The sequence below is a fragment of the Bidens hawaiensis genome, unplaced genomic scaffold, assembly GCF_021521415.1.
Source record: "Bidens hawaiensis isolate Kalapana, Puna unplaced genomic scaffold, B.hawaiensis_p1.1 tig00022913_1, whole genome shotgun sequence".
NCBI classification, from domain to species: domain Eukaryota; kingdom Viridiplantae; phylum Streptophyta; class Magnoliopsida; order Asterales; family Asteraceae; genus Bidens; species Bidens hawaiensis.
In genome coordinates, this window is record NW_027493587.1 from 135,216 (window position 1) to 160,529 (window position 25,314).

Here is a 25,314-nt window from a genome sequence, read left to right on the forward strand (position 1 = left end):
AGACCAGTCTCCGCCTTGATAATCACTATGACTTGATCTCGGACGCAAGGATGAGAGTGCTAAAGTTGGAGCATATGGTAAGAGATGCATTGCACTTAGCTGATGTGGGAGCGAGGCGGGCCGCTGCCGCCGAACGAAGGGTGATGAAATTGGAGAATGAGGTTAAGACAATTCAAGCCTTTTTGGGAGACGTGTTTCCACCACCGCCACCACCGATGCCATGAAGCGACTATAGACTAGTATTAGCGGGTAGTAATCATATGTATGGGAAGTAATATATTAAGGACTACGATCCGATCTTTTGGCAAAACGCTTGTATGTTGTAGGAGTTTGTAGTAGACTTAAACATAAACTTATGTAATCAAATCTTTTGATGTAATGAAGTTATGTTTATGATATATGAGTATGAGTATACGATGTGGTATAATGAGATGTAATCATAAAATCTATGTATGCGAGTATATGATTAATAAGTATGACTATAAGCAAATATATGGGTGTGAATGTAATAAGTATCGAACCCTACAACTACTTACATACAAGCGTGATGCCAATACTAACCGATCATTCTTATTCTCAACTTGAAGGAAAATGCCAAGGAGAAGGAACGACAGTTTACCTAATACACCTGCGCAATTACAAGAAGTCATAGCGCAAGCGATAGCCGCCTACGAAGCCAGTTGGGGCGACTCAAGTCAAGAACGAAGGAATTCCGCAAACACTGAAAATGTAGCTCCAGAGACTGGCGGTGAGGAACGAGGATGTTCCTACAAAACTTTCATGACATGCAAACCGTGGTCCTTTAAGGGAACGGAAGGAGCCATAGGAGTTATCCGTTGGATCGAGAAGACAGAATCTGTGATAGCAATCAGTGGATGCACAGAAAAACAGAAAGTGTTGTACGTGACATGTATGTTTCAAGATGAAGCCCTATCGTGGTGGAATTTACAAGTACAAACCCTAGGCCGAGACGTGGCCTATGGTAAGACCTGGAAAGAGTTAAAGGAGATGATGGAAAAGAAATATTGCCCAAGGACTGAGATGCAGAAGTTGGAAAATGAGTTCTGGACGCTCACCATGAAGGGAGCCGACATCACAGCATATAACACGCGATTTCACGAGCTATGCCGAATAGTTCCTCATATGGCCACCACTAAAGAAAAGAGAGTTGAAAGGTACATCTGGGGATTAGCAACAGTTATCAGGGGACCAATCACGGCCACTAGGCCTGCGACCATGGCCGAGGCTGTTGAACTAGGTCTGAGTCTGACAGAAGATGCAGTACGAGCTGGCACCCTAGGAAAGCCAACTCAGAAGGAAGCAAGCCAACCATTCTCCCAACGCGGCAACAACCGCCATAACAATCACAAGAGGAGCTGGGCCTCTCGTAATCAAGGGTCAAGTTCCAAAGAACCCCCTGTCAAGAAACAAGAAACTGTGAAAGTGTATGCCGCCCAGACCACGGATCAACCACGGAAGACGTATAGCGGGTCAAACCCGTGGTGTGACAAATGCATGTATTATCATGTTGGTGACTGCTCAAGTATTGTGTGTAAGCATTGTCACAAGAGAGGGCATGTGGAAGCTAAGTGTAGAATTAAGAATGGTGCAGTAGTTGTGAAGCAAGAACCGGGGAAAACGACACCACGAGCTTGTTATGGGTGCGGAAATACAGGTCATTTTATCAAGAACTGTCCGCAGATGAAGAATACAGCTCAAGCTAGGGCTTTTGTTATCGGGGGCGGGTGAAGCTAAGGAAGACCCAAATGTCGTCACTGGTACGTTCCTACTTAACAACCACTATGCGTCTGTGTTATTTGATACTGGTGCGGATTTAAGTTTTATATCCACTGAATTTAAAGACCTACTTGGTTTAGCACCTAGTAAATTAGCAACGCCCTATACTATAGAATTAGCTATTGGCAAACAGTTACGTTCAGACGATATAGTGGAAAGTTGCGTACTAGTGATGGGAGAACATGAATTTAACGTAGATCTGTTGCCGATAGATTTAGGAAGCTTTGATGTCGTTTTAGGCATGGATTGGTTAGCAAAGAACCATGCTGAAGTTAATTGTTATGACAAGCAAATCCGCATACCCTTGGCAAGTGGTGAAACGCTGACCATTCAAAGAGAAAGACCTGGCACTGTGATGAAGTTAATTTCGTGTATGAAAGCACGAAAGTGCTTGCGAAAGAAGTGTCAAGCTTTCTTAGCCCACGTGGTGGAGAAGAAGGATGAAGAAAGGAAGATAGAAAGTATACCTATAGTAAGAGATTTCCCCGATGTCTTTCCAGAAGATCTACAAGGGTTAACACCTCAAAGACAAGTGGAGTTTCGAATAAATCTAGTACCAGGAGCTGCACCAGTAGCGCGAGCACCTTATCGATTAGCTCCCTCGGAAATGCGAGAACTATCGAATCAATTACAGGAGCTACTAGACAAGGGTTTCATACGCCCCAGCTACTCACCTTGGGGAGCCCCGGTACTATTTGTCAAGAAGAAAGACGGTTCGTTCCGTATGTGTATTGATTACAGGGAACTTAACAAACTGACCATCAAAAATCGGTACCCTTTACCGAGGATTGATGATTTGTTTGACCAATTACAGGGATCTAGTTTCTATTCCAAGATAGATCTACGATCCGGGTACCATCAGCTGAAGATACACGAGGACGATGTACCAAAGACTGCGTTCCGAACGAGGTATGGTCATTATGAATTTCTAGTCATGCCTTTTGGGCTAACGAACGCACCTGCCGTGTTCATGGACTTAATGAATCGAGTGTGCAAACCTTACCTTGACAAGTTCGTGATAGTGTTTATAGATGACATATTAATTTATTCCCGAACCGAAGAAGAGCACGAGCAACACCTTCGATTGATTTTAGAATTGTTGAGAAAGGAGAAGTTGTATGCAAAGTTTTCAAAGTGTGATTTTTGGCTAAGAGAAGTACACTTTTTAGGCCATGTCGTCAACGAGAAGGGAATTCATGTTGACCCTTCAAAAGTAGAGGCCATTAAAAACTGGGAAGTGCCGAAGACGCCGACGGAAATACGACAATTTTTAGGTCTGGCAGGCTACTATCGACGGTTTATTGAAAATTTCTCGAAGATAGCACAACCCCTTACTACGCTCACACAGAAAGATAAGTCGTTTAATTGGGGAGATAAACAAGAAAAGGCGTTCCAGTTGCTAAAACAGAAACTTTGCAGTGCACCTATTCTAGCCTTACCAGAAGGGATGGATGACTTCGTAGTTTATTGCGATGCTTCGCATCAAGGACTTGGTTGTGTCCTTATGCAAAGAAATCAAGTCATCGCGTATGCGTCACGACAACTCAAAGTGCACGAGAAAAATTACACCACTCACGATTTGGAATTGGGCGCAGTGGTGTTTGCACTTAAGATATGGCGTCATTACTTATACGGCACCCATTGCACAATCTACACCGATCATAAAAGCCAACAACATATATTTGATCAAAAAGAATTAAACATGAGGCAACGACGGTGGGTTGAATTATTGAATGATTATGATTGTGTAATCAAGTACCACCCTGGAAAGGCGAATGTTGTAGCAGACGCTTTAAGCAGGAAAGAAAGGGTGAAGACATCACGTGTTAAAGTCTTAGGGCTAACTATAAGTACGAACCTCACCACCCTTATCCACGAAGCCCAACGAGAAGCTTTGAAACCTGATAATATCAAAGACGAGGGTATCCGTGGTATGGTTGACAACTTAGAATCCAAAGAAGACGGTACCCTGTACTTTGTCAACCGAATATGGGTTCCTCTCAAGGGAGGATTACGTGAAAGAATACTTGATGAAGCCCACAAGACGAAGTATTCCGTGCACCCCGGTGCAGATAAAATGTATAAAGATGTAAAGGGATACTATTGGTGGCCTAATCTTAAGGGTGATATAGCAAATTATGTGGGAAAATGTTTAACTTGCGCAAAAGTCAAGGCGGAATATCAGAAACCATCCGGATTATTACAACAGCCCGAGATTCCCATGTGGAAATGGGAACAAATCTCGATGGATTTCATTACGAAGTTACCTAGGACTCCAGGTGGTTATGACACCATATGGGTGATAGTCGACCGGCTAACCAAATCCGCGCATTTCTTAGCTATCAAAGAAACGGATAAGATGGAGCGGTTAGCTAGACTATATATAAAAGAGATCGTGTCAAGACATGGAGTCCCAGTCTCGATTATTTCCGACCGCGACAGTTGATTTACGTCTCATTTTTGGAAGTCGTTACAAAAAGCTTTGGGCACGCGATTAGATATGAGTACCGCCTACCATCCCCAGACTGACGGCCAAAGCGAGCGAACTATACAAACATTGGAAGATATGCTAAGAGCGTGTGCAATTGATTTTGGTGGTAGCTGGGATGTTCACCTTCCTTTGGTGGAATTTTCATATAATAATAGCTACCACACGAGCATAAAGGCTGCACCGTTCGAAGCTTTGTATGGTCGTAAGTGTAGGTCGCCCTTGTGCTGGGCGGAAATAGGCGATAGACAAATGACGGGTCCCGAACTAATTCAAGAAACTACTGACAAGATATTTCAAATAAAAGAATGACTGAAAACGGCCCGCGATCGACAGAAAAGTTATGCGGATGTGAGACGCAAGCCTTTGGAATTCCAAGTGGGAGATAAAGTTCTTTTAAAGGTCTCGCCATGGAAAGGAGTTCCGAGGTTTGGAAAGCGGGGCAAGCTCAGCCCAAGATATACCGGACCATTTGAGATCCTGGAAAGGATAGGTCCCGTGGCCTATAAGTTGAAGCTACCTGAAGAACTTAACGGGGTACATGACACATTCCATGTGTCGAACCTTAAAAAGTGTCTATCCGATGAATCTTTAATCGTACCCCTAGACGAAGTACATATTGACGAACAATTACATTTTGTTGAAGAACCGATAGCCGTTACCGACTGGAAAGAACAAAAACTACGAAGAAGTCGGATTAAGTTAGTGAAGGTACAGTGGAAATCTAAAAGAGGACCCGAGTTTACCTGGGAAAGAGAAGATCAAATTCGAAAGAAGTACCCACACCTTTTCCCGGACCCAACTATAACGGATAACTAACAACAAATTTCGGGACGAAATTCTTCCAACAGGGGGAGAATGTGACACTCGGTAATTTTTCACACTCTAATGTATATATTTGATTTAAATTACGTATTATTTATATAATTTATATGAGGTATAAACCATAGTATACTTGAAATGTGAACGAGAACAGTCGTTAATGCCTATAGGATTGTATAAAGTGCCGATGAGAACGGCTATATGATGAAGATAGCCCAGTAATAGTTTAGAGGTGACAAATATATCAAGCTAAATATATATCTATGATCCAATATAAGGGGTAATGGTAAGACCATGCCCAGTAATGTCCTAATTCCCTAATTAGGACCAAAACGCCATAAACATTTAAATAATGGAATATAGTCGCCGAACCGGCCAAATCAATGATACATTATACAGTGAGACGATTAAGATATGAAACTATGAAGGAATTAAAGGTATACTAGTCAAAATAATATGAAGTTAATAATTTAAACAATCCATGAAGGATTACAATATGGAGCACTATTTAACCGAATATAACTCCGGGCTAAATTTAAATATACATCATACCGGGAACCGAAATAAATACCGGGTTCCATACCATCTATAATACCTTATAGGTGACCAAATAAATTAAGAGAAGCTCATAATACCCAAGTTCAATATAAATTCCATAACTTGTTTACTCGATGATCAACTCGTCCTAACAACTATCCACTTAAGACCCGAACCAAGATTGAACTTAGCACTACATTTGGACAATCAATATATTTATTAAATGACCATAATACCCTCCCTTTGCAGCCCAAAGCCGAACCCCAACTTTTCCCCATTCGGTTTTGTGATCAAGTATTAACACTAGAAATTGCCATGTATCATTCCACATATAATCATCCATCCATAAATCATACATACATCATGTTAGGGAACACAATGATGCTACAAAGTCAAGATCAAATCTCCTAAACATCCCCTATGGCCGCCCCCTATATTTTACAATATAAACCATGCTTTGACTACTCCATTCCACTTGATCTTGAAAGATGACATCCCCTAGATTTAAGGGATTATGTTTCACCTCTCCCACTTGATATATTCCAGACTTTTTGGATCAAGAAGCACCATTTACAAACACAAGAACACAATCCCTTCCTCCCTTGTTCCTCTCTCGGCCGAAGAACAGCAGCAGGCCACCAAACAGCCGCCTCTTTGCAACCCGTTTTCTCTATAATTCTGCTCTTAACATCTTGAACCCTATATATCGTTGGAAAGCTAGAAGAAATCCTTAAACCGTGGTAGAAAGCCTTGAACGGATCTCTGCCCGGAAAACTCGGTAAGAAGCCTTGAACCTTCAAAGGTCACTACTGGAAACTGCATTTTCCAGCAGTACCCCCCTCTCTTCTTTTGTTCATATCTCACAAACCACTTGGTATTTTTGGGTGATTCTTGTTTAGGAATCCAAGGAAACTCGCAAGGATCACGAACCACCTTACGAACATCCATTTCCGGCTTCGTTTCAGCATTAGGTGAGCCAAAACGTGAATTGTAACAGTTTATAGTGGCTGGAAAATCATAAATTCTGTCCAGCCACGGTCTCATCATTTTACTTGACCCTAATCCACCTATTTCATGTTATTTGAACATAATGTAGACTCTTAACATCGTGGTTAACGTCAAGGAACTTGGATCTCGTCTTAAATCGCTCAAAAACCGACATTCCCAAGGTACTAATGCCATAAAATGTTTAGTAGAAAAACATGGACTAAGCCTAAGATACGTATACATAATGAGGTGATTAGACATAAACATAAACTTGAAGTGTGTTGAAATGACATATAATTAAGGATAAATCATGTTAAGTAAAAGATATAAAGGATTTAAAGGGTGTTTAAGGAAGGTTAAGGTTAATAGAACACCTAGTTAAGGTAAAAATGATCTTGAGTAGTAAAACCCACTTATAAATAAACAAGATGATATAAATGTAAAGATGGAATTTTGGTTATGTTAAACTTTAAAAAGGGTATAACTAACGTATTAAAAACCGTATCGGGTTTGTCATAAAAGTAAAAATAATAATAGTAATAATAATAATAATAAAAGTAACAAAAATAATAAGAGAAACGACTACGGGAAATCGGATACTAAAATATATATAAAAGTGCAATCCTTTGCACGGAGGATACATGGATATAATGGCTTTAAAACAAAGAGATATATATATAAATACACTCGTATAATCCTATGAATACACGGGGAATACGTGTAAGATATATATAAGTAAATGTAAATATACAATATTGTATGGGTCAAGGATAATGGTAAAAGCATGTAATATAATTATAAGATTTAAAAAGACTATTAATAATACTTATAATATATACATAACAAAATAAGTATACAAGTCATACACATATATTCCTATATATGTGCAACAAATATAAAATACGGGTTTTTGTGATGGACATTGCGAGTAACTGGAAGGGTGGAGGTGCCGGTAGTCGGGACGTCCTGTCTAGGCTGGTAAACGAATATATCATAGATGGGCCCGTTACCTACCTGGGGACTAACGATGAGAGCACCAAAACCTATTAGGCTAAAGCATGTCACGAACGTCATGATTACCGACGAATAATTTGTATCGAGCATTCCCTAATGCTCGGAGGATATATATATAAAGAGGATATAACGGATATACATAACAAGTATAAGACGTTGTCTAACGTCCGTATCGCTAATGTATAAAAAGTATACATATATACCGTCACCTCATAAGTATGTATCGGGCTAAGTATTAATAGTTATATATTATGTACTGAAGTGCATACGTATACGATATAATACAGGAAACTCGCCAGGTATAACGGAACATTATTCCTCATTTAAAGTGAGTCTCACAGCCCCTATTTTCACTATTTTCACTATGTTTTAAACTGTTTTCGGGGCGAGGGACACGTGTTTAAATATGTTTTATCATGGTGTATATCTTGATTTACAATGTGCGTGTACATGAGATATTTGGCGCGCTCATGGTACATAAAGTCCCCGGTATATATTGTAACCATAAACTATAGGCAACTATAGCCGAGGAACTCTACGGGTAGTACTACTGGTCTGACCAACCCACTCGTAAGTGGTCGCGCCACTTTATAAGACGGGTGCTTAGTTTTCCGATTTATTTATTCCCTCGTGGACTCGTGGGATGTTATGTGGGGCTTTATGGTGTATATATATAGTCAAGGAATGGTTACGAACTCATGTATTCACGTTACACTGCAAGTCATGGATACTGCATTCATGACGTTATGAGAATTATATTATAAAGCATTTTATCGAGTCACAAAACTTGTGAACTCACTCAGTTTGTACTGATTAAATTATTTTACGTGTCTTTCAGGTATTTAGCTACGTGGAGAGGTCACGGTGTCTCACTACGGTTTTATGTTTAACTATGGAAATTTCATGTATGAGGATTTTATATTTTGGAGTTTTCACGGTTATATCTCCCTTCGGCAGGACATAACTGTGAAATCTCAATATGTTATATGTAAACCTTTAAAACTTATATTATGAATGAAATCCTCATGTATTTTATCATATATTTGTTGCTTAACCGCGCTCTCGAAAACCTTTCATGAGTCGCACACCGGTTGTTTCCGCCTATGGACCGAGTGTGACATTGAGCCACAACCTCGGGCAAAGCAGCAGTGGACTCCTTCGTGATATGAGCAGCTGGCGATCACGAGCAGCCGATGGATGGCGGTTGCTACGGTGGCGAAGTTGAGAAGACATTTTGCAGGGACCAAAAGTGAAATGTTATAAGGATCGGGTAAGTTATGTAAACGAGTCAATGAAAGACAATGAGGAAATGCGACTAATATGTGCTAGTGATTTGTCATGACTTGAGGGCAAGACGCGACGTAAAATAATGTGGTTAACTTTTGGGATAGTTAATTAAATAAAATATTTATTTTGAATTAAAGTGTAAAATGTTAGGGCTTTCCATGGGCTTTCCAAGGGCTTCCTATGGCAGCTCAAAACCCAAAATAAATAACAAATTAAATCAAGTGAGTTAGCCTCCCATGAGCTTTCTATGGCAATTTGAATGGCCCAACTAAATCAAAAAATTAAGCTTTGGGAATTGGGCCTCCCATGAGCGTTCCATGATAGTTAAAATGACCCCAATTACATAGCGGGACTTAAATATTGAGAATTGGGCTTCCCATGAGCGTTCCATGGTATTTTGTTGGCCCAATTAAATAACGATTAACAAACAATTTGAGTTGGTCGGCCCAAGAGCGTTACATGGCATTTTAACTGACCAAACTAATTAACAAATTACCAAATCAATGGAGTGGGTCGGCCCATGAGCGTTACATGGCATTTTAACTGACCTCACTAAATATCAAATAAACAAATAAAAAAATAAGTAGTTGGAGTATCTCGTGAACCACCACGGTGATATCCCCAACCAAATATCGAATTAAAACGGGTTGTGAAATGAATAGTTGAAGTGCCCATTGGTTGACATGGATTTTCCATCCAACTAAACATTTAAAAAAAAATAAAACAAAATTTTGGAAAGTTTCCGAATTTAGCCACGAATAACCGTGAATTCGGTTTATAAAAGGAATGCAACCGTTTGATCGATCACGTTTGATTCACTTAAGGTCCGGTTGTATGACATATTGTTCAGCTTTGGCCTAGGGGCTCGAATACTGTGGTCAGGTTATCCTCCGGTAAGGAATAGCGTCTTACCTTGGGTTCTCGGTACCGTTTTTCCAAGGCCCGACTCACAGTTATCGCACCCCTTACAGTTACTACCGAACATGTCATACCCCATGCCCTAAGGAGAGGGAGTAAAAACAAATATTGGGAATTCTTAAGGAATTTTCCAAAAATAGAAAAGCAATCTGCTAAAGTTTTAAAAGATATTTAAAGATTTTGAAAATATTTTGAAAGTGAAGCATAACCTCAGATTTGGTGTGTGCGATAATTACCAAAATAAAATATATATTAAATGATTTCCTAAAATAAAAGATATACTAAGTAATTAACTAAAATAAGAGATACAACTTACTAATTACCTAAAACGAAAAGCAATTATAAATGTTTACCTAAAATAACAGATATCATCAATAATTACCTAAATAAACTATAAACAATTAAGGAGCACATAAAACAGTTCAGATAGACACGTATAGGGTTCCTAACATATGACAAGGACAATTTCTAACCACATATCCTAAACCTTCGTCTCTGATACCAATTTATCACACCCCAACCTAAGGCGGAAATACCGGGGCGTGAGCATGATTGCTCACAACTCGAGGTAACTATCATGCAATAATGGTGACAATATCAAATAATTAATTAATTAAATACCAAATATAACATCCATAGATAAACCAAATAATCCATAACAATATTTCATGACAAAAATAGAAATAATTCAAATAACTCAAATTAAATTTATTCTTGAATAAGCCTAAGGCCTCATCTAGCAATCCATGACTTCAATTTTCTTCTCAATTCAAGCTATAACCTGCATATGCGTATAAAATAAATAGATTTGTCAACAATAATGTTGAGTGAGCATGCCATTAATTTTGCAAATTACAATACAATATGAAAGAATAGCAAAACGTAAGTAAAGCAGTAAATAAACCAAACCAATGAGCAAATAAAGTGTCAAGCGAACCATTGCCAAGCAAATCGGGCGCCGGTTAAACAAGACGGTCGTATGATTATACTATATGAGAATATGTTGGACATCTCCAAATGTGTACAATAACCAAGTAAGCAATTAGCAAGCATGTTTAGCAATTCACACACAATACAACGTTTGCTAAAGTTAACATATATATATAATTCGAAAATATATAGTACGCATACACCCCCAAAATGTTTGAAAATAAGTAAAAACGGGGGAATGACAAAACTCACCTTAACAATAAGCGAGTTAATGATATATTATTTAGAATAAATAAGACTTCGTCCGATTAACGTGCCAAACGAGAATAATCCACAGAATGTGAAACTTAGAGGTATGAAAGTATAAGTAAAAACGAATTTAATGTCGCTGGAATCAATCCAAACGGATGAGTAGAACTCGAGTTATGTTAATTTTAACGTTTAAACGAGTCAAGTCTGACCAAAATCCGAACTTCGAGTCGGAAGTCGGGTTTTGGTCAGAACCCTTAAAATTTTAGTATGAGAAAAAAAGTATTCTGGACCGAACATTGAATCCGACCAGAAGTATGAGAAAACGATAAGTCAAACAGATTGACTATTTTTCCATTTTTTTTACACTTTTTAGACACACTCCACTTCTTATTATAACTCCACCTTATATATATATATATATTTAAGTTCATGCGAAAAGTGGTATTAGTACGAGAAGTGCGAGAAATTAATGTGGATTACTAACTTAATTATAAGTATTTAAAAACTAGGTTAGATCCCGTATTACACACGGACGAAAAATATATAAAACTTCACATATGTATGTGTGTGTGTGTACGCGTGTGCGTTATATACATTTTAATGAATGTTAAACGTCAATTATTATTATTATTATTATTATTATTATTATTATCATATTGTTTTTTAAATTAAAAGAATCAAACATACAAAAGACAAATAAAAAAAATAAAAATTTAAAACATAATTATAAGTTATGCCACATATTTCTAACTTATACCATGAAATAAAAAAGACATATTAATTAAAACTTCATCATCTACTTAATTCATATGTTGTAAACTATGAAGCGTAAACATGCAGATGTTGTAACATAAGTTGTGTGTTATAAAACTATTTTTATTGAAATTAACACAACATATAAAATGCTAAAAATATGAATATAACAATGAGATATAATTATAATTTTTATTAAATCACGCGCTTAATAAAGCAACAATATAATTCAAACCTCGTGACTTAAACCATCATTTCAATCCAAACATCCATGCATCTGGTCCAAACATTCAAAAATAATTTCCCAAAATCCAAAAATATAAAATAAAATAACAAAGTCTCAAAATTTAAAACAATAGCATTGAAAACAATTAATTGTCTTTATCACTCAATAAATGATTATTATAACAATTTATTTTGAAACTTTTTTTCAACTTAGGAGTTAATATTTAAAATTAATGTTCAAATTAACATGTTGAAATTATATAAATAGAAAATTGATGAGTTGGAAGCCTATGTGGACATGCTAGTTGAATGTCATGTGAAAACCTTGTGTTGCTTTAATAGTATAGTAAGATAAGATAAGATAAATAAAAATGTTTTAATTGCAATAGCACATATTCTCTCTCTTCAATTAATATGACTACTAAAACCATTATAATTCTTTCTCTAATTAATAATAAAACTAATCAAAATATAATAACTTTTTTTTTCAAACTATAATAACCGAAAACCACCAAAACACCAAACGGCAACCTCCACAATCTAGAGAGCCACCCAAAAACGAAAATATTACATTAAAAAAAGTTACACCAATTAGACCAAGCTGGCGATCTATTTCTCCCCTCTTTTTTGAGCCACAGAAACCCAAAAGATTTAATATCGCCAATAATATTTTCAATTTTTACCTCCTTTCTTTCGAACACCTTTCCGTTTCTCGTCTTCTATAAACTCCAACAAGCTATAAGAACTAAACCATTAAACACCTCTTTTTCCAAGGCTCCAAGCTTTACTAACTTTTGGAGTTCAAGAAGGTCTCTAACCAAAAACCCAAATATTCGGGGCACTTTGCACCAACGACTAATATACTCCGAGACCACAGCCGCGACATAACAACTTGTAAAAACTATAATAATAAATGATAAAATCTTTTTAATTTATTTTTGTAATTTTTTATCCCCGTTTTCAGTTTATTTTACACAAAGTCGTAAATACAATTTATTCATACACTATAATTTCTTTCTATAAAAAAACAATTTCTTTCAACTCAATTTATCAACATCCATTAATGTTTTACTATTTTTTTAATAGTCATCAATACATTTTTTTTTTCTCAGTTGGTATACCTACAAAAACAACTGTGATTAGTAATACAAAAAATATAAATATCATACACATATGCCCAATATATATCAACAATTAATATACAATTTACACAAATCATATAACCTAAATAGTTTTGTGCATGAATTCACCAAGGTCAGTTCTTGGCTAATCGGCTTCTCTAATTCAGGTTAACATGTAGCTCATAAAAAAAACCCTAAAATCACTCTGTTATTTAATAGAACTATTTATGCTTTCTTGGTGGCCAATCTCCTCAAAATTCATGAAACGCGTGATTTGGGCCATCTCAAAAGTAAGGTGTTATATAGTATTGTTCTAACCGCTTGCTGGTGTATTTGTAAGGCAAGAAATGATCTCATCTTCTCCAACAAGCCAGCTTGCTTATCTAAAATAATGGAGGATATAAAATTGTTAGGTTATCTATGGATCAAGAATCGTTCTCCTCTTAAAAGATTTGATGGATCAATTGGTGTAATTTTATATTTTAATCATTTCTTGGTCGTGTTTTGGTTTCTAGCATCTTGCTAGCTGTTTTAATGAAAGATTCTGTTAAAAAAAAATAGCATAACTATTTAAACCGGTGTTTTAAAAACCGGTTTAAACTGGCCGGTTCAACCGGTTGAACTGGATTGCGGTGAGCAACCTTGTATTTTGTACCCGGTATATTTGAGCAGTTTTATGGAATATTAAACCGGCCGGTTTTTATAGAAAACCGGTTTATACAAGTAAGCCGATTTAAAGCCCACACTATTTTTTATGTTTCAGACCCTTTTTTTTTATATGTTACTTATTTCATGTAGTTTTTGTATATTATGATTATATGTAACTAAAACTTCTTGTTTATTATTGTAGGAAATGAAAGTACTTATACACTTGTTGATGAGGATGGCGATGAGAGTGAATTTCATCTTTTAAGCGATCTTGAACTCGATGTATACAACACTTCGATAGCATAAATCTATTGCGAACCTTTATTTTAAAAGAACTTTGTTTGAAAATCAAGTGCTTTTGTATTGTTTTTTGAATACGGATTAACTTTTGAATGATATTTTATTATGGAATTATGTATTTTTGGGTTTTATTTTAGTTAAAAGTTGAATTTATATGAAATTAGAAGGTAAACTATACAACATGGTTGCACCCCTCGGTACAACCCGATTCAACCGGTTGTACCATTTTAGTCCAATCTGATAAGAATAAATACCGATTTTTAAAACATTGATTTAAACCAATACCAAATATAAAAATTAATAATAATAATAATAATAATGTTAATAATCATTTAAACTAAATTAAGTATTATATATATCGGGAAATGTTAAAATACAAAGGAAGACAAAAATGTGAGGGTGAGAAGGATTTGTGACTACCCAAAGAACCCTTTAAAAAATTCCAAAAAATTAATAAAAAAAATAATAACTCAAAATATAAATAAAAAAAATTAAAAATAAAAATGTTTCTCTCGTCATTCTTGTTCAAAAAAAAAAATAATAACCCGAAAAGACACAATGCAGAGATAAAAGACACAATGACGAAAATGAACAAAAGACACAATTATAACTAAAAAAATACACAATAAATCGCAAAATGTAACACAATGACGATCAAAATATAACACAATGTTGACTAATATAACACAATATCAAGAAAAACAACACAATGTCAAGGAAAAAAGACACGATCAATAACGAAAATGAACACAAAATACAATGATAAACAAAAAAACACAATGATCTTTTTTCCCTCAACATATTTTTTTTAGAATGAGAAAGACGGTAGAAATGGTTTTGTGTTTTTACTTTTTTTTGCTTTTTATCAAATTTTGAGTTATGATTTTTTATTTATTAATTTTTAATTTTTTTAAGGGTTTTTATATGTTATTTTCTCCGTTTTTATAATAACTTGAGTTAAATTCAAATGAAGCATCAATCAGTTGAAGAAGTCAGCACCGCCGGTCACCACTTACCTCCGGCCAAAACCTGCTCACCGGATTCATAATGTCTTATTTATTAAAACTGGTACTGGGTTCCGCAATTCGGTCGAATTCGAGCTCAAGCTCACGCTCATCATCCAATTCAAAAGGCTTGGGGTGTGATTCAGATCAGATTATTGTTTGTTCATCGTCCACGGGCGAATTCGATCGAATCCCGCTTGATATATTTATGCAAATTTTGAAGCTACTTGGACCGAAAGAGGCGGCTAAGCTTACTGTTATTTGTAAGTCATGGAAATTGATTGTTTCTCATAATATGTTGTGGATATATTTTCTGCAAAGCCAACAGGATCCTTGGGACTCTAAGTTCTTCGCCGAAACTAGCTTACGCTCTGGTTATCCTCTTCGGTAAGCTTATGTCTCTTATTATTAGGCTTGGTTATCCAGACACCTGTATAGGCCTATACGAGTCGTACTGCTTTTGCCAGTATGTGTTTTTTGCCTCGTATTACCCTATACGAGTCATATAGTTCATCCACGAAGATATATATGAACCGTATATGGCATATACGAGGCATGTAGGGCCACAAAGAACTATACTAGACATCCTCGTATAGGTTGCAATAAACTGCAACTCTGATTTCTGTGTACATATGTCAGACACGCAATGTATATACGGGTCGTATATGCCTGTACATACACCATGGGATGGTGTCTGTATATAACATCCCCACTATTATTAGTATTATAAATTATCATGAATTTTGAATCATTTGATTTCATTGTAGTTGTTAAGTTATTTTGTTAGAAGTATTAGGTTAGATTAAGGTTCTATCTGAAGAATTTTGAAGGAAAATTAGTAGCTCTAACAGGAGTGTATTATGTATGAAGATTGACTACTTTTAGGTATTTTGATCAATATTATTTATTACTAATTACTAGTTTGGTATATTAAGTTTTGTGTTGTTGCTGGAGAGAATCATGTAATGTACACAACAGTCAAAATGTGAAGGCTGTGTATGAGGACCACTTTAGTCTTTAAGCAGTCGCATACTTATATTGACTAAACCGATTGCCATCATTTCTTTTCAATTTTCCTTTTTTATTTTGTAAATTTGATATATGTTAGTTGAATGGTTTTCCTGATTTGGTAAGAGAAGATAAGAAGAGGGACTAAAATTAAAGCTGAAAACGGGCACTATTTGTTTAGTTGTTTACTAATTTTACCATTTCTCATCTATCAAGTAACATCCTTGATTTGTGATTGCAGAACCTATCCTTGTCGGATGCAATCATTTATGCAGATCTATGGTCAACGAGTGCAGGTTCCCGGAGCTATCATCATTGACGGTATATTTAAAATTATTTCTTTTCATACTTTCTAAACTGGACCCAAAACATGAAAGTGACGAATATTTAAAATTAATTGTTGAATATTAAATCAATCCACAAGATGTGTATGTTTCAACTACATCTAGTATTATGATCATGTTAGTTAATTGTATTCATGCTAATGTTTAATACTTTTTTTTACTTTTATCTTCACTAAAGGCGGTTCTGGCTATTGCAAATTTGGTTGGAGCAAGTATGACTCTCCATCTGGTCGGGCTGCAACATTTTTGGTAAGTTGTTACTTCCATTAATTTTACACGGTACAGATGTCTACTTCCATTATTTGGTATTCTTAAAGATCAATTGTAAATATAGGAATTTGGTAACATCGAGGCTCCAATGTACTCTAGGCTTCGCCATTTTTTTGCAACAATATATAGCAGGTGTACTTCGTTGTGAATTACATTTTTAGACAGTCTCAGTACTTTCTTAACACATTAAATAAATCTATTTTTTGCTTTATCTGAAACTGATGTTTTTCTTGATGTAATCACCTGCAGGATGCAAGTGAAATCATATACGCAGCCAACTGTTGTCTCAATTCCAATTACTCATTATGGAGGTACAGTTCACTTCATGTTATCTTTTTATCTATTGGCATTTGTTTAATATTAGAAACTACTTCACTACTGTTATTTCCTAAACATGTTCAGATACACGATCTGATAAAACCGCGAGACGGAAACTAAAAGAAACCATCTACTCTGCGATGTTTGATATGAATGTTCCTTCAGTCTGTGCAGTTAGCCAGGTCTGGACCTACTTTTTTTATTCTCTCTTTGATTTTATAACAAGAATATGCATATTACAGAAATAACTTTATTGTTCCTGTTGCATGATGTGCATGCAACTTTAGCTTTGTTTGCAGCAAGAAAAACTTCAGGAATTCTTGTCAATGTCGGTTTTAATCAAACATCTATTGTGCCAAGTATGCAATCTCTTGCTCTTTTAATCATCATAATCATGTTATGTTAGATTAACTGTGATTTGTGCAAGTGCTAAGCCACGTTAAACCGTTTTGTTTTATAAGTTCTTGTTTTATGTCCCCAGTTTTAAATGGTAAGATAATGTACAAAGTGGGCGTGAAAGTTGTGCCCGCTGGAGCTTTGAAGCTTGTTGGATACCTTAAAGAGCAAATGCTACAAAGAAATCAAAATTTTTCTTCGGTATACACAGTGCGCGCATTGAAAGAGGTATCTATTTTTTTTTCCATTGTTGAAGTGAACTTGATCTGGACCTCTTTTAACACATTTCATATAGCCTAATGTTTTATCGGGTTGAGTTGACTTGCAGAACCTTTGTTATGTTGCCATTGACTACCAAGCTGAATTGCAAAAGGATACAGAAGCTTCATATGAAGTTCCTGTTGAGGGTTGGTTTACTCTTAAGCAAGAGCGGTTTCGAACAGGAGAGATTTTATTCCAACCGATTATTGCGGGAGTGTATGTACACTTATTCTCAAATCCTTTTGTTGTCTATATTTATAAGAGCTGTCAATTTCGACCTGTTTACTAAGAAATGGTTGATTTAGGCTGTGTTTATATCTCAAATGGGTTAAATAAAAAATGTTTCTTAAAGTATGTTTTAATCATAGTTATTAAAATCACAGCGCCTGGCCGCCTAGGCGTTTTTTTTTGGGTGGTGGTTCACCGCCTTCCTTAATTACAGGCGCTAATTTAGGAAAAAGGTCGGCCCTTATTTTTCTGCTTGATTTGATTTTCTTTGACTTTATCATTTAACCCATTTAAACAACCTACCTAAAATTAATTGGGTTAACATAATTAAAAAACACAATTAACAGAGCTTGTGATTGATTCTCAATTTCTCATATTTTTTAATTTTAATTATTTGAAGATGCATCCTTTTCATAATTAAAAGTTTAATGTAGTGTGTTTTATTTACTAATTTGTGTCATGCAACATGTTTAGCATGTTTTTAAACTTTAATTTAATTTAGATTGTTGAATAAACTGCCATTACTTTTGATTGAAAATGCTCAGATCATTCGTTTTTGAATAAACTATCTGCTTTGATGATATATGTTTGGTTATTTTGGTATTTTAGATGATTTTGGTAGTTTATGTTAGAGGATTATGGCTTGAAATATATTGGAATCTGAAAAAGATGGTATTTTCCGTTACTAAATATTTTTGATTTTTTTTATTTAAGTGCGCTTTTTTTTTTCTGAGGCCCACGCTTTTTCTGTGCCCAGCGCCTAGGCCCTCGGAGAGACCTATGCGCCTTGAGTGCGCCTAACGCATTTGATAACTATGGTTTTTATATGCACATAATAAGGTTTTCTCCGTTCCACATCCCTTGAGCCACCCGTTGGTGAGGTGGCCAAACGACTTGTACACCATTGTGTTTTAAAGACTTGTACATCAAAATCATTTTTCTTTTAAGTCATTTTAATGTAATAATTCGGCAAAATAACAAAATTATGTAATGTTTATATTTTAAAAACAATATTTTTGTAGCTTTTACCCCATTTTGTTTTTTATACAATACTTTAATTTATATAATTTATTTTACTAACAAAGTATTCGTGTATTATAATAAGTTTATTGAAAATTTTATAAATAATTCATTTGGTATGAAGAATACTTTCATTATAAATTATTAGAAAGTGGTGATGACGCGGAAGGATGTATTGATTTGTAAGAAGTTTGTATGGTTGGACATATTTAGCCTTTTGGGATGGAGATAGTCTAAGAATCTAGTAACATTTTGATTATTCGCATAAAGAATGTTAACGGGAAAAAAGTTTGTGTGGATCAACCCGGCCGTTTCAACCTGTTAGACCCACCCTGACATTTAAAGAACTTCTATTCTTTTGACAACAGGAGTTCAAAGGGTTTGCATCAAATGGTGGCACTTTGCATTGAACAATGCCATGCTTTGGGATTATCCGCTGATGATTCTTGGTTCAAGTCCATTGTTTTGGCTGGCGGCACTGCATGCTTACCGGGATTAGTTGGTATGAATCATTATTTTTTTCATGTAAATACGTTTGATTTATAAAGTGACGGTGTGATATCTTATTTAGCCAACTTTTTATTTCCCGTGTGCAGAAAGATTAGATAAGGAACTCCATATTCTTCTTCCACCATCCATATCCAACGGCATACGCGTTATTCCACCACCGTCTGGTGCAGATTCTGCATGGTATGGGGCCAAGCTTCTCAGCAATGTAAGTTATATTATATTAAATTTCACGTGCTTTTTTGTTAACGATATGCACCCATTATTTTTATTTTCTTTTCGCACGCAGTTGAGCACGTTTCCTGATTCTTGGTGTCTTGACAAAAAGGATTTTCGACCCAAGTCCAAAAGAAACTTCTTATGGTGAAGTTGGTTGTTTTACGCGGGTCGAGCATCTAAAGGTTTCAAGGTCATTGTCCTTTATAAATAGAGTTGTGTTGTTATATGTACCTCTAAAAACTTGCATAATATCATATTTACCTAACTAAAAAGGTTAATATCAAATATACCCATTCAAAATACTTCAAATTCATATGTACCCATTTCATTCAATACAATTTAAAATATGACTATTATACATTTATACCTTTACTCCAAACTCTCATATCCTGATGCTAGTTTTAAGATAAGGGTATAAGTGTCATTAATTTAAAAATGGGTATATTTGATATAAATAATTTTTGTTAGATAAATAAGGTGGGTATTATACCAAGTTTTGAGAAGGATAAATGATATTATCCCATAATAATGTCTGTTGTGTAATAATCTTGTTTCACCATAGTAAATAATGCATGAACCATTTATAATTGTCTTTCTAATGAACACATGTATTTGTGGATAACTTAACTTGGCCCGTTTCAACCTAAACCCGACCCGATCTATGTACAGGACACGCATTTTATCCCTGGAACACACTATATATTTCTTGATACCTTCTATGATCAATATCACTTGCACCAAATTCATGAATCTCCCCATCAACCTCAATCAAACTTAACCCTTGTGTTACCTCTAAATTTCGGTCCCGAACATCTTTTCTCAGTTTATGCACGCGTTCTCGTTCACCTCTATCGGCCAACAAATGGCCCGCTAGCTTATACCGCTCACCTGAATTGGGCTCCAACTTAAGTAGTTGCTTAAATGCATATTCCCCTAATCTAAACTCCTTATGGATTCTACAACCCGCAAGTAACACACCCCATATAACTGCGTTCGACTCTATAGTCATTGTTGAGATTAACTCCTCCGCCTTGGCTAACCTTCCAGCCCGGCCAAGAAGATCAACCATGCACCCGTAGTGTTGAACCGATGGTCTAATGTTATATAAACTTGACATTTTATTGAAATATAACCGACCCGAGTCTACTAATCCTGCATGAGAGCACGCCGTGAGTATGGCTGTAAATATAACCTCGTTTGGGTCGGTTCCTTGAGCCACCATTTCATCAAAAAGTTGAAAGCATTTATTAACGGGCCCGTGTGTTGCAAACCCGTGTATCATAACTCCCCATGTCACGACGTCTTTCTCGAGCATACTTTTGAAAACTTCATAGGCAAACTCAATGCACCCGCATCTCGTGTACATGTCAATAATAGAAGTGCCAAGATTAACACTAATGTTATCCATATTCTTATTAATGTAAACATGTATCCATCTACCATGATCCAACACGCCCAAATGCCCGCACGCAGAAAGCACACTCACTAGACTCGACTTGTTTATCAAAACTTTTAAACCTATCATTTCTTGAAACATGGCTAAAGCCTCGGTATGCATACCGTTTCTAGTGCACCCGGATATCATTGCACTCCAAGACGCAGAATCTCGTTTAGACATTTTATCAAACCGTTGTCTTGCACCGTCAACCTCGCCCTGGTTCATGTAGCCAGTAATCATGGAGTTTATTGCAAGCACATTCTCTTCTGAAAACTCGGAAAGAACGCGTTCAGCAGGACCCATTTCGCCTAAATTCACATACATGTTAATCATCGAGCCGTGAATATAGTTGTCCGGTTTCTTTCCGGCCTTAATGATCTGTGCATGAAGTTGCTTCCCTTCAGAAACAGCTTTTAAATGGGAACATGCTTTTAAAACATAAGTGTAAGTGTGGTTATCTGGTGTTAGTTTATTCTGTAAGAGTTCATTGTAAAGTAACAGTGAATCATGTGGGCATTTAGCTAATGTTAAGCCTCTAATAATGTTGTTGTAAATAAACACATCAGGATAAGGTATTGCATGGAACACAGACAAAGCTTCATAGGTTTCACCACATGTCACGTATGATGCGATTAGCCTCCCAGCATTAACCCGTCTATTGATCAATCCCGACACCACCAGTTGGGTGTGTAGTTGTCTGATTTCTTTCAAATTGGTGCATATTTGCAGCAATGTAATAGGGGCTGGTACATGTGAAGAAGCCATTGTGTGTGACACCTTTTTTGTCTTGCTAAGAGAATTTTGACTTGGGTATATTATCAAGTCTGATATTCATTTACTACCCTTTAAACATTATCCAAATCATTAAAAAGATAAGGGCTTACTTTTTAGCGTTCATGGTCTGGTTCAGCCGGTTTTAATAGAAACTTTGGGCTAAGCCGCTAATTATGGTTTTGAGAAACAACAAATCAAGTCGGCCGAGTTGGATGGGTCCGCCAATAGACGGATTTGACGGTTTGGCAATGTGAATTTTGGTATTGATTTTGGTGGTTTTGAACTAAGCGTTATTATATATATATAACAATTTGAAAGGTTTACGGGCATTATAGATTGTACATCATGTTGTTGATGTAGTACCCATCTTAATTGCTACTTGCTGAATGCTGTACAGTTACTTCCAACAAAATGATAAATGCCTTTTGAGTTTTGACCATTTGTGTTCATGCACTCTTACTTTTATTCAATTTTCTATATAAAAATAAAAACTTTAATCAACTTAAACGAAACATGTATTAACTTTGATCTTTATATAGTGATTATTTTACTTTTAGTTTCGGTAACCGGGACCGACCCAATTCACGTCTACTCGCCGTCACCCGGGTGAACATATGTCAATTAATTTTACATATGTTATCTTTTATATCTCGAGTACTCTAGACCACATGTCGATTAATTGTTAAGTTTGATTATAAAATTCTTTGTTACATGTATGTTTTAAGTCGTGTTAGCACTTTTGAATGTTCACGGGTTTGTTTGCTTTGTCACAAACCCTAAACAACATTCAAATCGACCGCCCCTCGCAACGCGGGGGTTCAAAATTCTAGTTATATAATAATTTTTTAAAACATGTTAAGGGTGGTTAATAAATATAACATGTTCCTTAACTAATAATAATAATAATAATAGTAATAATAGTAAATGTTAATTTCAAGTTTTAAACTGTAAATTGAACCGTAAAACTGTTAAATCGCGGTGTCAGAACTAAACCACACACGTTTTAAACCAGCAAAGTACCTATTTGTATTATTGCATTTATTTATGACCACACAAATATCAAGACTCGTTACAGATGACCAAGACTGACAAGCAAATGAACAATGACACAAGAAAGTTGTAACAGTATATTCAAAATGAGCCATTTTACACACATTGTTGTAAAAATATCATGTATTGTGTATATTAACTAATAAGCAAAATTATACAATAATCTCAACGAGCTTCATCAAGTAACTATCTAATGCACGTGGTTGACGGCATAACATCAAAGCAAACAAACTATTCAGAAACGATTATAACCCGTTAAATCCACATGAACAAGAAGATTATGAACCGCGTAGTTAACCTCAATATTGAGGAACTGTAGATGTCAGCGCTGTTGCTAGAATCAGTCTCGGTATTGCTCCCTTCTGTTCCTGGTGCTAATGCAGGGCAGACCCAGACACAAGGCAAAGAGACCGTCCGGGTATTTCCCAGTAAGGTTGATGTAGTGGAACATATTTTCTGTACATTTAGTTGTCAAATCGTTTATTTCCTTATAATATGGGCAAGCAAAATCTTTGAAAGCGTCACAACAAGGTTCACGAGGGTATTGCGGTGCTTTGCAACGGCTAGTGATGATTGTGTAGTTCATGATCTCAAAGTTTACTGGGCAAGCTGCATGTTGAAATTAATAGGTATCACTAAAACAGTAAAGCCACAACATCTAGAAAATGACTCATTATTGTCTTAATCCACCAAAAGTGACACAACTGGAGATCGATTATCAAATTACATTAAATAATAATAACTAGTGTATTTTCGAGACCTATGAAGAGGTATGTACCCGCCTCAACATCGAGCGGGGCGGGTCAACCCACAAGATATATACAAGACATTAGAAATCAAAGATATTATCAAGGCACAAAGCCAAAACTTATGCTCAAGCATCACATGCTTGCACATATCACATATGCTCACGCATCACATGTGCTCATACATCACATATGCTCGCGCGTATCACATGCTCACGCATCATATATGCTTATGCATATCACATCGTGCGTGGCGCATCCGCGCGCGGCGCATATCACATGCTCGCGCATCATACATGCCCACCCATATCACAGTTGCGCATGGCGCAGCTGCGCGTGGGGCATCCGCGCGTGACGCGTATTACATGCTTGTGCGTATCACATCTGCGCATGAAATATCTGCGCGTGAGAATAAAGAGAAAACCTCGCGCATCCTCAGGATGGGCGCATATCACACGTGCACATAATCAACCTCGTCCTTATCCAAATCAGGATTAGGGCAACCTTGATTGTGCACGTCAGACAACCTTCCAGAAGGCATCTTTTTAAGGAATAAGGATATGCTGATGTTGACAGCTGCTAAATGAAAGGTGGACAGCTCAGCATGACTCATGGGTTACCACGTGATTATAACCAATGAAAAAGCACCAGGTGTCTCCGAGGACACGTGGCGCAAATCGATTGGAGGAGGCCAACAAAACCCTAATCTGGTCTCAGCTCAATCAGTGGAAACCCTAGCACTATAAATACATCATAACGTACACAGTTACAGACACATTGATTCACATTGAAGCATATTCAATCACACAATCATACAGAGTAACCTACAGTATTCAGCTATTAAGCAATACTCTCCAAATTCCCTTACTCTCACATTATCATCTTCTCCTACATATACTTATTCTCACGCCGGAGGGTTACCCCAAAGAGGACCCCTCTGTCCCTTTCTGAGGGGTAAGTAACGGCGCTGTTCATTTTGTAGGTGGAAGAACACAGATCCAGAAGAACCATCGGTGAAATAGTATAATCACACCCGAGGAAAGTAGATCTGCTACCAGTGAGTAGATCCACGTTTCTTCATTGGCGCCATCCACTGTTACATCGGCAATCAGATCTCATCAGATCTACATAAAAAAAATCAATCACCATGGTTTCTGGCGTTCGTAACGTTGATCAAGCTCTGGAGGATATTGAACGTGAGGGTGTTAACGACGGACAACAGGTTCTGAGGGTTCCGCGTGATTCTACGCGTACCACCAGCAACCGTCCCTTCGTCACAACCCCTCACGGCCAGACTGAAACTCCTCCAGACGATCTCACGTTACAAAATCTGGCCGGCGCGAAACAGAAAGGACCAATGGGTCCAGAAGAAGAAACAAATGATCCGAATGAATGGCTCATAAACGAGCAGCGGCGTCTGATGGAAAAGTACAATGAAATGGTCAAACAGAAGAAGCTAGCCGACCAAACACAAAGGCAAGCGTTTGATAAGCAGACTACAAAAAGGCCGCGCGCGCCGGAAGAAGGACATTCTGTTCACACTGCACACACTGAGTTCAGTGATGAAGAAGTGCATAGCATGAGGAAGACGCGGGATACTCATGCAGGAGGCTCACAGCTCCGCGCGCCTGTGAACATGGCGCCTGGAGCCA

At 36.6% G+C, this 25,314-nt stretch overlaps 1 protein-coding gene and 1 pseudogene across 2 annotated transcripts; one reads left to right on the top strand and one right to left on the bottom strand.

Moving 5' to 3' along the window:
• Positions 1–15,126: 15,126 nt before the first annotated feature.
• On the top strand, positions 15,127–20,026 carry LOC143566564 (actin-related protein 8-like). 2 transcript variants are annotated; one of them, XM_077053233.1, is made up of 12 exons: positions 15,127–15,470; positions 16,333–16,412; positions 16,614–16,684; positions 16,770–16,837; positions 16,955–17,016; positions 17,108–17,205; positions 17,250–17,382; positions 17,505–17,647; positions 17,748–17,896; positions 19,297–19,430; positions 19,525–19,643; positions 19,725–20,026. In XM_077053233.1, the coding sequence occupies exons 1-12, from the start codon at positions 15,127–15,129 to the stop codon at positions 19,800–19,802; spliced, it is 1,479 nt and encodes a 492-aa protein (XP_076909348.1). In that variant the 3' UTR covers positions 19,803–20,026. The 2 variants fall into 2 exon arrangements, with proteins under 2 accessions (XP_076909348.1, XP_076909346.1); XM_077053231.1 differs by having other exon boundaries at positions 17,301–17,382.
• Positions 20,027–20,333: 307 nt separating this feature from the next.
• Positions 20,334–21,863, bottom strand: LOC143566565 (pentatricopeptide repeat-containing protein At5g66520 pseudogene; annotated as a pseudogene).
• Positions 21,864–25,314: the final 3,451 nt, after the last annotated feature.